General features: G+C 36.9%; 1 protein-coding gene across 1 annotated transcript; it reads right to left on the bottom strand.

Annotated features, from left to right (window-relative positions):
- Window positions 1–5,881: 5,881 nt before the first annotated feature.
- Window positions 5,882–15,537, bottom strand: LOC139728351 (monomeric sarcosine oxidase-like). The gene is made up of 6 exons (XM_071639295.1): window positions 15,403–15,537; window positions 11,924–12,095; window positions 10,901–11,042; window positions 9,806–10,375; window positions 8,593–8,736; window positions 5,882–6,157 (listed from the first exon to the last, which is right to left on the bottom strand). Exons 2-6 carry the CDS (start codon window positions 12,083–12,085, stop codon window positions 5,904–5,906), a joined length of 1,272 nt encoding a protein of 423 aa, XP_071495396.1. The 5' UTR covers window positions 12,086–12,095; window positions 15,403–15,537; the 3' UTR covers window positions 5,882–5,903.
- Between the last annotated feature and the right edge of the window lie 615 nt (window positions 15,538–16,152).

A 16,152-nucleotide genomic window follows, 5' to 3' on the forward strand; every position in this document is an offset into this window, starting at 1 on the left:
CGGATTCCCCCGGATCACAGTGTAGATCCTTGCGCATCCGTGTTTATATGTGACTGGGGCATAAGTACTTAGTAAAGGTATCTTTGACCCTCACTAACTCAAGTTTGTTGCTCTGTAACACCTCTCTTCTTTCATACATGACATCAGAACCATATATACATGCACCAGTACCATAGATTCAGTTTACTTTCTTATGTCCAGTCATGGCAGCACATGTTAGATTTAGGCGTATCTCTCAAGAAGACAGGGAATCATAGAAACATTTGAGGGTAATAACCTTGAGAAATTGATGGCTAGGAGCTGATCCAAGAACATTATTCATAATGATGATTAACGCAATATAGCACCCACCAAATGAAAATAATGAAACATGCAGATAAAAGAAATAATCACGATGTAAATTGAAACCTCCTTCTCCTTATTAATGTCAAAACAAACTTAAGACTAATGTATCTGTGAATGAAATAATGCTATCGAACATTATAAACACTTGCACATATTTTGAAAGTACTGTTGCAAAGATGATATCAGAATAAAGAATGAATACGAAAATATGAAATGTTATGATTCTTGCAAACAATACCTATGATGAATGAAAATTAAAAAAGGAATAGGAGCATAAACGTGTCTGCTAAATTGACTGCAGTAAATGCGAAATTGGATGCCCAAGAATGAATTCGAATGAACGAGCGCAGCGTATACGTGATCACGTGACTATATCATGCTAAATTGAATGAACGATTTGCGAAATGGTGCTTGTATTACGAATTGGAACTGAAAAAGTGCTGATTCGAATGATGTTAAAGGTAATTTGAATGCTCCAAAATGAATTTGAATGAAAAGATTATAAAATTGAAATACCGAACATGCCATCTAGGCTATATTGTGCTAAATTGAATGCAGCAATTAGGAATTGGACTGACAAAAGTGAGAAATTGGCCGGAAAAACCTATATTACCTTTCATGCATGGTAGTGTGTCAGTTAGTAATAACAAGTCGAGGAAATTTGTACTTTTCATGAACAGTATTTTCTTAGAATTCTTCTTATTCTCTGTATCGTTTTCCATACGTGACGTCACGAAGTGTTGTACAGTGTACACGTAGTCTTCTCCTTCATCGATGGCCATGCACCAAGCCATGAAGAATATTCAGAACGTTTCTACGGATTGTCCGACTTTCCGCAAACGTTCATGATGTATTCTGCAAAATGATATTGCTGCATTCTCTCAATCCACATGTACATTTGGCTTTCAGTCGCCTTGAAATAAACACAAGCCAAGATGCATTTAATACCACTGCATACATGGCATAAATCTATGTCCTTTCAGAAATCGCCGTCTCACCTCACAGCTATTTTCTCGCCCTATGTTGAAGGCAGCTACTTCTGCATCGCCACTTTTTTGTGTGTGTTACTTCCTTCACTAAATCTTCCTTTTAAGGCTTATCTTTAAATCGGCATGTGCTAAAATACAGTCTGATTATGTAATCTGAAGGTGAACAAAAACGATTATTAATCTAAATTTTCTAATGTGATTTTGCGCACCTATCATTTCGATGCCGCACAAAACTTCAATTTAAAATTTCAGCAGTTTCCAGATTGTCTCCCTCTTCTCTCTGTTTTTCTATCAGTCTATCTGTCTGTCTCTTTTCTCTCTCTCTCTCCTCTTATTTTCTTTTCTTTTTCAGAGGCTCCCGACAAAACGTGTTCACACATAACCTCTTTTCCATATTACTCCACTGCATAAAAAATTGCTGCAGTACTACGGAACAGTAAATTAATCATTGGGGAAAGTTAATTTGTATTCTGTATCAGACACACTTTAATATCATTGCGTATACATATATCATATTATAGACTGTTGGTTTTACCAAGGTCAATAAAAATGGCATATATAGCGCCTTAAAACAGTTTAGCCTGTTTAACTACGATTGTCCATGATTAGCAGTAAAAACATTAATTACCTTAACACTTAACATTCCTTGAAATTTTGCAACTTCGCCCGAATAAAAGACCTATGTGATAAATTTTCATTTATTTCATTTCCAGCAATGTAAAACATTTTCATACACAAAATAACACAATATCAATACAATGTAGTAACAAAGAAAAATACGTGAAGTTAAGAATACTATACGCATCACAAAAGCAAGTGAACATTGAATTAAATCTACAATTGCAGGAAATGGAGGAGACATGCTAAAAAGCTAAGCTTGTATTTTGCAGTCTCCTCGTGGACAAAAAGACTAAATAACATCAAAGAAGCGATTTGCTAGATATATTATAAAAGGTGCACAACACATACAGATCTATACGAACAAACAAACAAACAGACGGATAGACAAACACAAGCAACCTCTCTTGTAAAGAGAAAGATAGAGAGGAAACAAACAGTGAAGGAAAAAGAAGAAATTATTTTGAAAGAAGAAACAGAAAGAAACATGAGGACAGGAAAAAGGCGAGAAGGGAGAAGAAATGAAGGGTCTATACCAACACACGCGAGGCACATGGTGCGAGGGATCACCGAGGTATACGTAGGAAAGGAATAGATAAAAGAAAAGCATGAGTATATGACGAATAAAAAAGAAGGCTCAAAATTAATGGTAACTAAAATGTAACTCATTCAGCTGTATAGGAATTTATTTACTATGCCGACGGGTGGAATCGCCCAATCGCTGAGTTTACATCGATTAAAATCGTATTCCTCTGTGAACGATGTTGAAAAAGAAAATGAGGTCATCCTTACAAAGACACCACGATGGGAGTCTGGTAACCTTTATCATGACCAAGAGGAAGACACTTCTCAGAGCTGGAAATAACCTAAACGAAATCTTCACAAAGAAAATTATGACGGTATATATATATATGTTTTCATGAAATTCAGTAAAAATGATATGAGTATGCCAGTGAGGCGTTCTATTGCACATTCGTATGCAAAATATAGAGCCAAGTGCTGAGCAATACTCGGTAGATTACGTACGTAATCCTCCCTTACCTCTTTCTCTGACAATGAATCGACTGTGCACAAATTTCACACAGAAACCTATGGGCAGGTGTTATGATTTGGCAAGGAGAGGGTTAAAAGGATGGTACGGTCTCGATTGAGAATTGGCTACAGGTTTCAAACTTATGTTTCGAGATTTTTTTTTAAGACAATAAGAAACCTCTTAGGGGCAATATGAAAGAGCACAGTCATAATTCTAAGATGTATGCACAGTCAAGAATGAAAATTGGTTTCGAAATAGCTGAGTTGTCCAAAATAGAGGCAAACTGAATAAACATGGGAGCCACCTTTTATTATAAGATTGCTTCGTTTTTCATCATAATCATGAACTTTGGATTCCTCATAGAATTGTATGCAAAAAAAGTAACGGCTGAATACTCTCCTCAACCAGTACTACACCATCCCGAAAACATGAATAGCCTCTCAAAGAGGTTTTTGAATATTTGTTTATGCTCTACTACACAACAGAACGTAACAGTATTAACTGCACGACAAAGTAGTGCTACACACCTGAGCGTAACAGTATAAAGCCGTCAGACAAGATGGTCCCAAACGTAACTACAATGGAATAAAACGGTTCGACAATATCTAAGATAGAAATATGAGCAAGTACATGAAGACATCGTCAATTCGTAGTACAATGTATTATGGAAGACCCGGCTTTTGGAACGAAAGGAGAAATTCTTCAAAAGTCTGCTCCTTTTTTAATCATTTTTTGTTTGTTTGTTGCAATCTCTAGTGTGTCATTTATCTTTTCGTATCCTGTAATGATCTGGTAATCACTAAGAACCTTGCGACATAACATGTGGTTTTAAGCATGGTATGTGAACCAACGAACAAAATGTGAAAAAGTGATCTGGCATGTCGTGAAAAAGAAAAACGATTTGTATCAAATTAAAGTGCTGGCATCATATCTGTTAAAGGGTTATAGAAAAATAGAACTTGCTTGCATATTCGTTTATTTATATATTTTGACTGAGGTGATATATTCTCACTGCAATTTTCTTTTGACTCATTATTTTTGACGACTGATCGAGGTAACACGGTCAATGGCAGTTTGACCACTTTTTCCTGTCATCAACACAAAGTGAGTTTGTTACACGCATAATACTAATACCACTACTAATATAGGTTTTCCCGGCCAATTTCGCACTTTTGTCAGTCCATTTGATAAAAGGTTCATTCAATTTAGCGAAAATCCTCGTCACTACACATTCTGTCATTCAAAATTTCAACTTGTTCGTTCAATTTAGCATTTCGGTCATTGAAATTCGCACAAGTGCCTTTCGAATTCGTAACACGGGCATTCAAATTGGCACGTGCTCTTCAGTCATTCACATTCGCCAGCACTGGCGGAAAATGGTATTTCAGTCATTCAATTTCGCGTATGGGCAGTCAAATTCCAAACATGTTCATTCAAATTGGCGTAATGTTATTTCTATTTTGAAAAGGTGAGAACCGTGATTTATATGTATTTAAATGTGAATAGTTCATCCACACACTGTTAAGTATATAGTAAAGGTATCTTTGACACTAAATAACTCAAGTTTGTTGCTCTGTTTGTTGTTCTTTCATACATGTTATCAGAACTATACATGCCATGCTTGCACCAGTACCATAGATTCACTTCACTTTCTTATGTCCAGTCATGGCAGCACGAGTTAGATACAGGCGTATCTCTCAAGAAGACAGGGAAAGAATTATAGAAGCATTCGAGGGTAATAACCTTGACAAATTGATGGCTAGAGCTGATCCAAGAACTTTTATTTATTCCTAATGATAATTAACGCAATCTAGCACCCACCAAATGAAAATAATGAAACATGCAGATGAAAGAAATAATCACGATGCAAATTGAAACCTCCTTCTCCCAATTATTGACAAAACAAACTTAAGATCAATGTATCTGTGAATGAAATAATGCTATCGAACATTATAAGCACATGCACATATTTTGAAAGTACTGTTGCAAAGGTGATATCAGAATAAAAGCATAAACGTGTCTGCTAAATTGACCGCAGTAAATGCGACATTGGATGCCCAAGAATGAATTCGAATGAACGAGCGCAGCGTATACGTGATCACGTGACTATATCGTGCTAAATTGAATGAACGATTTGCGAAATGGTGCTTGTCTTACGAATTTGAACTGAAAAAGTGCTGACTCGAATGATGTAAAAGGTAATTTGAATGCTCCAAAATGAATTTGAATGAAAAGATTATAAAATTGAAATACCGAACATGCCATCTAGGCTAAATTGTGCTAAATTGAATGCAGCAATTAGGAATTGGATTGAAAAAAGTGCGGAATTGGCCAGGAAAACCTATAATAATAATAATTGACAGTGCATAGCGCATAACACAATGATGATATCCCTATGCGCTCAAAAAATGGAAAGATTATACAAAAAAAAAACATACAATTCCAATTACAATGATGGTACCGAGTTTCATGTTAGCAAATGACGAAAGCATGAACTACTATTTGTTCTGCGGTGTGTTTGTCATTAAACTCTCGAATTTTCCCAATTTTGTAAAGTGCGAATGAAGCAGAGTGACATTTGTGCGACTCAAAATTTTCCATGAGCAATTTATCATCCAAGATAACACCTAAATTACTGCAAGTGTGTGCTGCATGGATAGCAGTACCATCGAAGTCAAGAGACTGTATGGATTCTACTGCCCGAAAACGCGAAGAAATAGTGAGAAATTCTGTTTTGGCACTGTCCAACTTTAGGTCGTTAAGTACCGATCATTCCTTTATCGCTCTAATACTGGATTCAATCTGTGGGAATACATTTTTAACTTCAGATTTCTTTTAAACAAACAGCATACAACTACAGTGTAATATACATGATTAAACAATCTTTGTACTTCTGTTTACTTTGGTGGGTAATGCGCTTAATATTTTGAAGGAGCTGTCGACGCTGGTTTAAAGCGTAGCTTAAACAGGTCTGCATTCAAATCGTGGTCCCAGGATCCTTTGCTAATCATCAGCGCCCCCATGCGGCCGATCTCGTCACTAGACTTTGCACCCCAGCCGTTCATGCAAGCCAACACTCCAACTCGAGGTGAAGCCATATCGCAGTACAGGTGTTCGTTTGGAGTCAGGGTAACCAGACACGAGTTGGTTTCCATGGAGACAGGTTTGAGGTCTGTATTAGTCATTACATTTCACGAAAAAAGAATTTGAAAATTGATAAGTCTCTTGTTTCTTCTAAAATGTAGCTCTCAATATACGTGGCGCGTGATTGGTGACAATGTGTCAATAGTTACAATAACTATTTGTTTTAACCCCACTATACGTAAACTAAAATACTTGAATACAAGAAAGATTTCTTGAGAATATGTAATGAATTCATAAAGAACAATCAGTTATCTTCACCTGGAATAATCCTTCAATACTGCGATGCTTTGTTTATTTATGGGCAGTCACATAAGACAACTGGCTGTCTGAAACGCTATGACTCCAGGAAAGTCTAGATAAGAAGTTACAACTGTACTTCTTTTTCAAGTTTCAAGTTTCAAGTTTCAAGTTTCTTTATTTCACCAAAGCATGGAACATATTAAAAAAACAATGCATACATCAATATTCGGATACGACTACGAACATATCATACAGTGAAAAGGAAAAAAAAACAACAGAAATAGATTGACAATAACACATATATGAATAGGTTTAACAGATATGCTATGGAAGGTAGCAGCCAGAAAGGAAATGTCCCTTATTTTTAGCTGACCTAAAATCATTCATTCAATTTCAATTACATTTATCTATAGTGTGTTCAATTGAAGTAAAATGTAGGAACAGGACAAGACAAGACAAGACAAAACAAAGCACACAATGACAACAAAATACGGGATGTCTTGAATCATAAAGAATAAAAGATTATACTCTTGACCTCAATGAGTTTGGCTATAATTATAAAAGAGAATTTTTTTGTAACCAGATTTAAATGTATTCAAAGAGTTAGCATTACGAATTGCACAGGGGAGAGAATTCCACAGGGTAGGACCAATGTAAATGATAGATCGTTGATAAAAAGAAGTACGGGATAGAGGTAGGTGAAAATCATTCGCGGATCGCGTGCTATAATTATGAATTTGATTATTAAAAGTGAACAAATCTAAGAGAGTCTTTGGTAATAAACGATTTTTACACAAATACATAAAAATGCCAGCTTGATATTTGTACATATCATTCAACTGCAATATCTTCAGGGATAAAAAAAGTGGCTGGGTATGGGCAAGAAAAGTGGCATGGGAAATGATTCGTATTGCACGTTTTTGAAGCATTAAAAGTCTTTGAATGTAACATTCGTGAGCATTGCCCCAAACAGTTATTCCATAATACAAATGAGGTAAAATTATAGCATTATAGATTGACTTTAAAACAGACTTTGGGAGAAAACTAAGTTTATACATTACACCAATATTTTTTGATAATTTATTACAAACAAAATTAATATGATTCGACCAATTCAATTTATTATCTACATGAACTCCAAGGAATTTCACTGAAGATGTCTGCATAATTTGACAACCACACATGTTAATAAATACACTGTCAGTGTTAATTTTTTTCTTTGTAAATATCATAATATTAGTTTTTGATATATTGATTAATAATTTGTTCACTCGCAGCCAATTTGTAACATATTTTTAGTGGACAATATACACTAAAACGTTCGCAAGGAGTTTGATCACAATGCTCAACATATGCCTTCTTTAATACTATCTCACAGCTACTAATTGACGGCCGGTTAAACTGTGGTAAAAATGATCTTTGTTAGATGTTATCTTGATATTGATGATTTTATGTCATTGGTAAAATTACTATCTCTGTTCTCCCGAAGGGTCTTGCTCCTTTTACACACATGGGTCGAGGGATGAGAAAGAATAGGACATCAGGCCCAAGAGAGACACGCGCAGAGCACGAATCAATTCCGACTTTTTGTTCAATTGCCTATAGAGTCTTAGCCACTCAATGACAGATGCACTCAAAGCCATTAATTCAATTCAATTCAACTCAATTAATTCAATTCAATACAATTCAAAATGATTTTTCCATATAAAGTGATACAAAGTAATACATAACGCCTACATGAGTACATATCTAAAGGAACTTTGAATCACGTAAGTTTCAAAAAAAAAATGGAAACAATTACTATAAGGATATCAACTCTGGTTTGGACAAAAAAAAACAAGTAAGCAATACAATCTTGATTTATAACTCTACATGGAAAAAAGAGGAATTCACAAGAAAAGCATAGCTTGTGAAAATTGTGAGTTACTCTAGAATCAATTCAAAAGGAGAAAAGAAAGGTTTGATCCCAACAAGGATGAAGCGCCATTTCTAAACATTTCAATGTAACTCCATCATCAAATAGAGCGAAACAAAACCTTTCCAAAAATCTTCCCTTGTTCCACAATACGGAATATCCTAGAAGTTGTGGTAAAAAAAAAATACTGAACATTGTCTCAACACTTACTTTGTTTTACAAAAGGTTTTATTGCTATTATCTAAATTTGACAAGAATGGAGTATATCCAAACTCTTGAATATTTGAGAAATTATATAAAAACCATACCTGGAAAAAGACCACGAAAGACCTCCAACATCTCTGTGGCATCCCGGCCTCGCCCGTGGCTCTTGTACCACGATGCGGCCTCTGCCACCGTGTGTACCTCATCCGCAGGATCTGCCCTGAATCCTAATTTCAGATAGAACCTTCCTGCAAATCATAACAAAAAATAATGATACCATAATTTGGACCGTAAATGGTTAAACAGTACGCGTGCATTGAATAAGAAAACAATTAACACAACACCGAAACAAAAAATGGTACTGATGAATAAGGTTCTCTTTTATATCTACTATGTACTGTCAGCAAATAGCTGTTTCACGATAAATTAGGGATAATGACTAAAGATATTTCAGGTTACCGTACGATCATGCTACCGGTATTTGCGAAGATGTATACATCAGTTGTTCAGTATTTAAAATGTCTGTTGTCCATAAAACAGTGACAATTTTTAGAAGATGTAGAGGAATCTGAAGTTCTTTAAAAAAGAATTACTGCTGTGCTGACCACATGTACGTGCAAATAACACCATTTCCGAGTGAGTTTGTGAGGGTAAAAGCAAAGCAAATTAAAAAAAAAAGATCTAACAAGATAACGTCATGCTTGAATGTAACTGATTGTGCATGATAAGCTACTTTTCACTTGTACAACTATGGCCTGATGATCATTTAAATTAACTGTTTTCAGCCACAGAGGAGAGTTATGTTTGTTTGTTTGCTTATTTGTTTTTGAAATCCAATTAATAAACATTTTGAAATCATTTACGATATTCAATGGAGTTGAATTTGCAATATACGTAACGATATTAACGTCTGCAGCATGACCGTAGAATATTCCCAAGTGTTTGCGGCTTTTTTTCTTTTTGCAAAATAGCAATATAATAATATCGTCTGTTTATAGTCACTAGTGACTGCATGTCGTGACAATTCTGTGGAGGGAAGTTTAATACATTCCTGGAAAATAAGTGTGCCTTTCTAGTAACATAACACCCAGAGGAACGTACTTTTAATTACAGAATAAGAGGAAGTCTTCTGGCCTATACTCTCAGAACATGGACTTCTATGAGGGAACACAACAAAAACAATGTTCTTCCCATGGATGAACAGTAGGCCTAGCTGTTGTATTCATCTACTAAAGTAATAACGTTTATAAAATTAAAAACAAACGGCCATAACTTAATGAATATTTGCTCATGTCAACCGAAGTTCATATGACCTACCGTCAGGATACTTAATTGGCGGCAATGCGTAGTTGTCATGGTAACCTAAGGAAGGCATCCCACGGAGTTTGTCAACGTCGTCTTTGCTCAGTTCAGCCAGGATGACAATTCCCCTCAAACTTTTGAAATCCAGCTTCTTATCTCTGGGGAGAAGATTGTAGTAATTGGTGGAAGCACCGCAGCAAAGGAGGACCCGCCTTGCCAGAACTGTGCGGCCAACTTTCGTGGTGACCTTCACAAACTCGCCTCCTCCTCCATTACCACCGCCACGGTTCACCTCTTCGACGTTGACGGCGACTTCGCGGATGATGTCGCATCCTCTTCGCTCTGCAAGTCGTTGTTGTGCTCGCACGAGAGTTCTCGGGCTGATGTGGCCGGCGTGACGAGGCGTCCATACACTCTCAGTATTGTCCTCGACGTGAATATGAGGAAAAGTAGCGTGAAATTCTGTGGCGTTCAGGATCTTGTGCTGAATTCCAAGTCTTTCAGCAGTTCGCCTGTACGCAAGATTCGAAGGCGACCCTTTCCTATCGATGAAGGCACATCCAACCTCCTCATAGAATTTGAGTCCTTGAGAGAAAAATAAACAAATAAAAGGAATGTTAGAAAAAACAGTTAATAAATATAAGGAGAGTCTTGGTGCACATCGTAAGAATCGTCAGGAGCACACTGGAATGAAACAATAAGAGTAACAAACAAAAGAGTAGATAATGTAAGAGGGTAAGCCGTTACTTAGATCTTTTTTTAGGTTACGGCAAAACATTTTAACAGGGAAAGTATTCAACTTCATGTTTGTTGGATATGAAAGTTATTGAAATAACACTGTCAACGGCTTCAAGAATAACAAATATTAATTGACTAGTACTTCTTCACAGAAACTACAATTTTGCCTCATGAAGCACTTCGCAATATTAAAGTTAAACTTGTTAGTACCCACAGCAATAGCTAGGCAGACAACTGATCAGGATACAACGTCTCGTGTAGACAAGTTGCCATGGTGATTATAGCGAAGTTTCATCCACATCCGTTGCACAACTGCACGCTTCCCCCCCCCCCCCCCCGTAAAAACAGAACCTAAGAATCCCGCACGATTACCGCTTTCTCTCTCGATGTCCTTGTAACGTTGAATGGATCGTCGAGCCAAGGTAGCCCAGACCGAGTCGTGGTCCAACTCCCGCGTGATGCGGCCCTCGTCGTAGTGGCAGCCGAAGATTTCTCGATCAGCCGAGTTCCATTCCTGCTTGGAGTGACAAACGAATAAAGATCTTAATCCGACACATTTGTAGAATGTCCCTCTCCTTATTATTGTTTGTCATTGAAATTTCAAATCCGAATCAAAACTTGTTTGTGATAATGAGTACAAACAGAATGAATCAAGTTTTATCATAATAGGACATAAGATAATAATAGAAAATAAAAGAAATATAACACATGAAGTGGAGTTTAAGAGTTTTTGATTTTCACCTTTTCTCATCAAATATTCGTATCTGGATGTCAAGAATTGGCAATGTTATACCCTATACGACAGACATTTAGAAATATATGAAGAGTTTGTTTGCAAAAACCGATAAGTCCATTTTTGAAGATTTTGAAGTACGGTCTCTGTCATAAAGTACAAAATAATACCTTTTAAATGATATATTGGTCACTACATATAAGGGTACATTTTTGAAGTTATGGTCAAAAGAAGCAAAAAAATTTCTTATTATTCTCTTTATTTTTCTTGACCTTTAATCGCAAATATCTCCATTTGGCAAATATGGACTTATCGGTTTTTGCGAACAAACTCTTCATATAGATAAATGCATATCAAGAGTATAGAAGCCAACAACCAAATAGTAGTGAGATGACTAAATATTCAACGTTTTAAGAGAATTATCCTTCACAAAACAGTCGTTATTGGCTGTTACCAACATAAAAGCGAGTACATTATGCATTCATGTCAACTCATGCAGCTATCATCAAAAAGTAGGTGCAACCAAAAATGAAGTGATTTACTGGGGAAATCTTGTTCCTTTTGGTATAATTTCGTGCAAAAGATATGTGCAGGTCACAATTTGAGACTTTTAAGACAATATGCCAAAATCTTTGAAATACCAGTGCGACCTTTACACTCACCTCACCCTCGGGTTCCTGCGGGCCGATCAGGCAAACTTTGATGTCCGCTTGCTGCGACAGCCACTTGGCAGCAGCCGAGCCCACCATACCAGCCCCCACCACGCAAACGTCGTACACTGTCGCTTTTCCCTCCATTTCACATCTCAACTCTCTCTTTCTCATTGGTCACATTCTGTCACGTGGTAAGCACACCGAATATTCATTGCTTAAAGGGGATGGCTAGTAACTGATCAGTGTGAATGCTGGGGGTGATTGTTCCAATCCATGTGGGATTCATTTAAGAGTACATTATATATTTATTGTTGTAAGTAAATTATTTGCTTCAGAATGGTCTCATATTCAAGAAATGTGTAGTTTAATCGCCCCGTCACTGTACAGGCATGCTAACCTGGAAATATTAAACTGCACATTACTTGAATATGAGATCATTCTGAGCAAACAAATTTTCATTCAACAATAGATACATAATGTACTCTTAAATGAATTCCACAAGGATTGGAATAATCATCCCCCAGCATTCCCACTGATTCCCACTGATCAGTTACTAGCCATTTCCAGTTCGTTATGCCGAAGGCGTTCGCTATTCCAAAGGTTTGTCATTCTGAAAATGAAACAAGGTTCGTTATTCCGAAGGTTCTTTGATTCGAAAGTAAAAAAAAAAAAGAGAGAAAACACAACAACAAACAAACAAACAAACATTCGTTACTCGATCCGGCAGATTGTTTATCCGAAAACGAACTGAGGTACGTAATTCCAAAGGTTTGTTACCACATTTGCAAATATGCGCTTATTTTCTATATTTTCTCATCAACGAACATAATGAATAACGAACTTCTTTTCTTTTTCTTATTAACGCAACTTCCAAATGAGGAACCTTGCAATTCTTTTTTTCGGATTTACATTTAAGGAGCCTTTAACATGACGAATCCTACTTCATTTTCGGACTACCTTAATGAACTTCGGAGTAACAAACCTTCGGAAAAAGCCACAAAATAAATGTTCGTGTCACCAAAACTAATTATTTCCTTTTCAAATTAAGTCATCTATTTTTTATAGGGTGGGTCTATACGGAATTTGTGTGTTTCGGAATAACGAACCTTTGGCATAACAAACATCACCCATATTACAGGTACAAGTATTATCTTTTTTGTTATTAACGTGAAGCCATTTAACCCTCTCGTAAGCTCTTCAATATAACAGCACTAGCTCTAATCAAGTGCATAATTGTATTGATATAAAAATTTTTGCAGGTGTCTTGCCCGAGTGAATGAAAGCTGCGCACGTTTCTGAATCATATGAGGGTGGTGTGGGATCGTGGGTTTGCTCTTCAGGAAGGCACTTTGTCCACATTGGAGTACCAATGTCTAACGGATGTCGGTTGGTCAGCACGTGCGCACCTATGAAATGACGACTGGCTGGAATGCCCCTAAGGGAATGGAGAATGAGAACGGTCAGTGTTTTCGGAAATAATGCATCCAGTGACCGGGGTAATAATAGTCTGTAAAGTACACTGAGATTCTTACAAAGTCCACTAATGCGCTACATAAAGAAAATCTAGTTTTTGTTATCATTATTACTATTATTATCAGTGTTATTGTGATGATATCCTCTGGAAATGGTGATGATATGGCCAGATTCTTGAATTTACAGATTGGTTTTAGAAATCCAGAATAGTTGGGGCTAGCAGTGCTCTTCTAGTGGACCCTGCCATCCAGGGAAAATGTTTGGATCAAACAATACACCATATATAGCATTTCCTCTATCTAAAGGGGAAATCTAGTCCAAATATAAGCCTGATAAGAAAGAGTAATATATTACGAGTTCAACGGTATAATTTTGATCGAAATCGGATGAAAAATAAAAAAGTTATGACATTTTGAAGTTTCACTATTTTGGGAGCAAACATTTCTTGAAAAGTCAATATGAATATGCAAATTGCAAAGTGAGCATGCCATTCACTCACAACTTGCCATACTAGTTTGGACATACAACTTTTAAATTTCCGGCATTTCATTCAAACGCAATTATTCCCGAGGCTCAAATCCTATAACTGATCACTATTGTGAAGTTTTTCAACCATGCAGGAATAACACCACGTTCAGGCTTCAATGACAGAAACATGGAATTTTTGTCTTTTTTTTGTGTGTGTGTACGCCATCACTGGAATATTGTGAGGGTACGACATGGTTTAAATAGCTCACTCATTTGCATATTCATATCCACTGTACAAGAACTGCAGTTTTGCAGAGTATAGCATAACCTCAAAATGCAACTTCTTCATTTCTCATCCGATTTCAGTCAAATTTTTACCATTGAACTCGTTACTTCTTTTTATCAGACGAATTTATGTTTGGACTGGATTTTCCCCTTTAAAGGACAAACGCCCAGGGCTGCAAAGATTCGAATCCGAGAATGTCTGAATAAAAGTCTTTAGTATAATAGCCTCAGCTACTATAACACAATCTTGTTTTCATAGCTCATGCTTATTTGTTATCACTTTAGAATCAATCTTATAGTTTGGCAATTTATCATTTGCCTTCGGTGTCGTAATGGTTTGTTTGTTTGTTCATTTTCCATCTGAGAAGATGGCTGGATAGCCCATATTAAGCTAGGTTAAGCTGGTCTTCCATGGGGTCCAGTTGGATTTGAGGTGGGACCACTTCACCTGGTTAAACACCCTGCTCTTTGCGATGAATGAATGAAGCGAACCCGGGCCGCGTGATCGTGTGGCAGACGCGCTACCGACTGAGCCAACTCACCGCGTGTTGTCAATACATTTGGAGATGTCATTATCTTTCTTCAGTTATGTTTAGAGGTCGTTAAGTAATCTACATGAGGGAGTGGGGTCAAGATTTGTGACCTAACAAATTGACACACATACACACATACGCAAAAACACGAATTATCATGGGCCCTATACATGCACGATAGATTATATAGCATGGAACTACAACCTAATAGCTCGAGCTTGCCATATGTGCATGCAAGGGGACTTTTACAGTATGTGTAACGCGGGTATAAATTTGATGGCGTATTATTCCAACTCCAACGAAACATACCCAGCATACATGTACACAGTACGGATGCAGAGCAAGCAACGCCCAACTATTTCGAGTGAGAAATAATAGTGATAGATCGATCCACGAAGCAGCACAACACGCTTTTGTTGTACTCTCTATTGCTCTATAAATAATGCATATCCATAATGGCACTAGTATATGAACGAACGGATGTCTTCCCTGACGCCAGCCATGTTCATTTTCCCTGATCACATACGCTAAACGACACGATTTAAATTTACACAGACTGCTATTATTAACTTATATTTGCATCACACACACACACACGCACACACACACACACACACACACACACACACACACACACACGAAATTGCACACATGATGATAGGGGAAAATGAAACTGGCATGAGATGTTTTGATTGGATGTGCCACAGAAATAACGGTGTACGGACTTACGTGTATGAGGCTCACCATATTATTCAGGTCAATTCCTGATGGCAGAGCTGCATTGTGGCTTCTCCGTACGAGAGCTTCACTGCACGATTTCTTGCACGCTGAACCCACATACATGTATGATCTTTTGAACTTGGGTGAGGTGCACGTCAAACGTCAAACTGTGTTCTGTCTCTGTCCAGTCTGTGGGCAGCTAGCCTTCGGCTGAGGCTTGGTGTGTGTTTTATTTTTATTTCTTGATGCGCCTGACAATTGTGATCAAATCACATTGCCTTGTCTATTCAAGTACTAGTACCTCCTTGATCAAGCGTCTATCGAGGTCGTAGTAGCACGAGGCCTTGTCAAAAAGATATACACACACACACACACACACATATATATACATATATATATATGTATATATAATATATATATATATATATATATATATATATATATATATATATATATATATATATAGAGAGAGAGAGAGAGAGAGAGAGAGAGATATGAGTATATGAATATAAGAACGACCCAAGTCCAATTTTTGGCCAAATTTAGTTTGACATGGAAAATTGTAGCTTATGCATGGACTCATCTTGTGTGTAAATGATAAATCCTAATTACCCCTGGAAGTGCCTGAAATGAATGAGTTAAATCTTATATTAATGTAAGAATGAAGGACTTGGGTCATTCTTACATTCATATAATAGCGCCCTCTCTCATCCTTCTCCCATCTCTATAGCAGAATATGTATGAATCAAAGAACGACCG

This window comes from Diadema antillarum, unplaced genomic scaffold, assembly GCF_040938485.1.
Source record: "Diadema antillarum isolate AM-2024a unplaced genomic scaffold, OU_Dant_1.0 seq00000175_RagTag, whole genome shotgun sequence".
NCBI classification, from domain to species: domain Eukaryota; kingdom Metazoa; phylum Echinodermata; class Echinoidea; order Diadematoida; family Diadematidae; genus Diadema; species Diadema antillarum.

What these genes read in the sequence shown, in the direction of transcription:
- LOC139728351 (XM_071639295.1), bottom strand. Translation starts at nt 12,085, where the DNA reads ATGAGAAAGAGAGAGTTGAGATGTGAAATGGAGGGAAAAGCGACAGTG. An exon ending in CGCAGGAACCCGAGGGTGAG is followed by an intron (nt 11,043 to 11,923) that starts GTGAGTGTAAAG and finishes CACTCCAAGCAG; the next exon opens with GAATGGAACTCGGCTGATCG. An exon ending in GCCAATTAAGTATCCTGACG is followed by an intron (nt 8,737 to 9,805) that starts GTAGGTCATATG and finishes TATGATTTGCAG; the next exon opens with GAAGGTTCTATCTGAAATTA.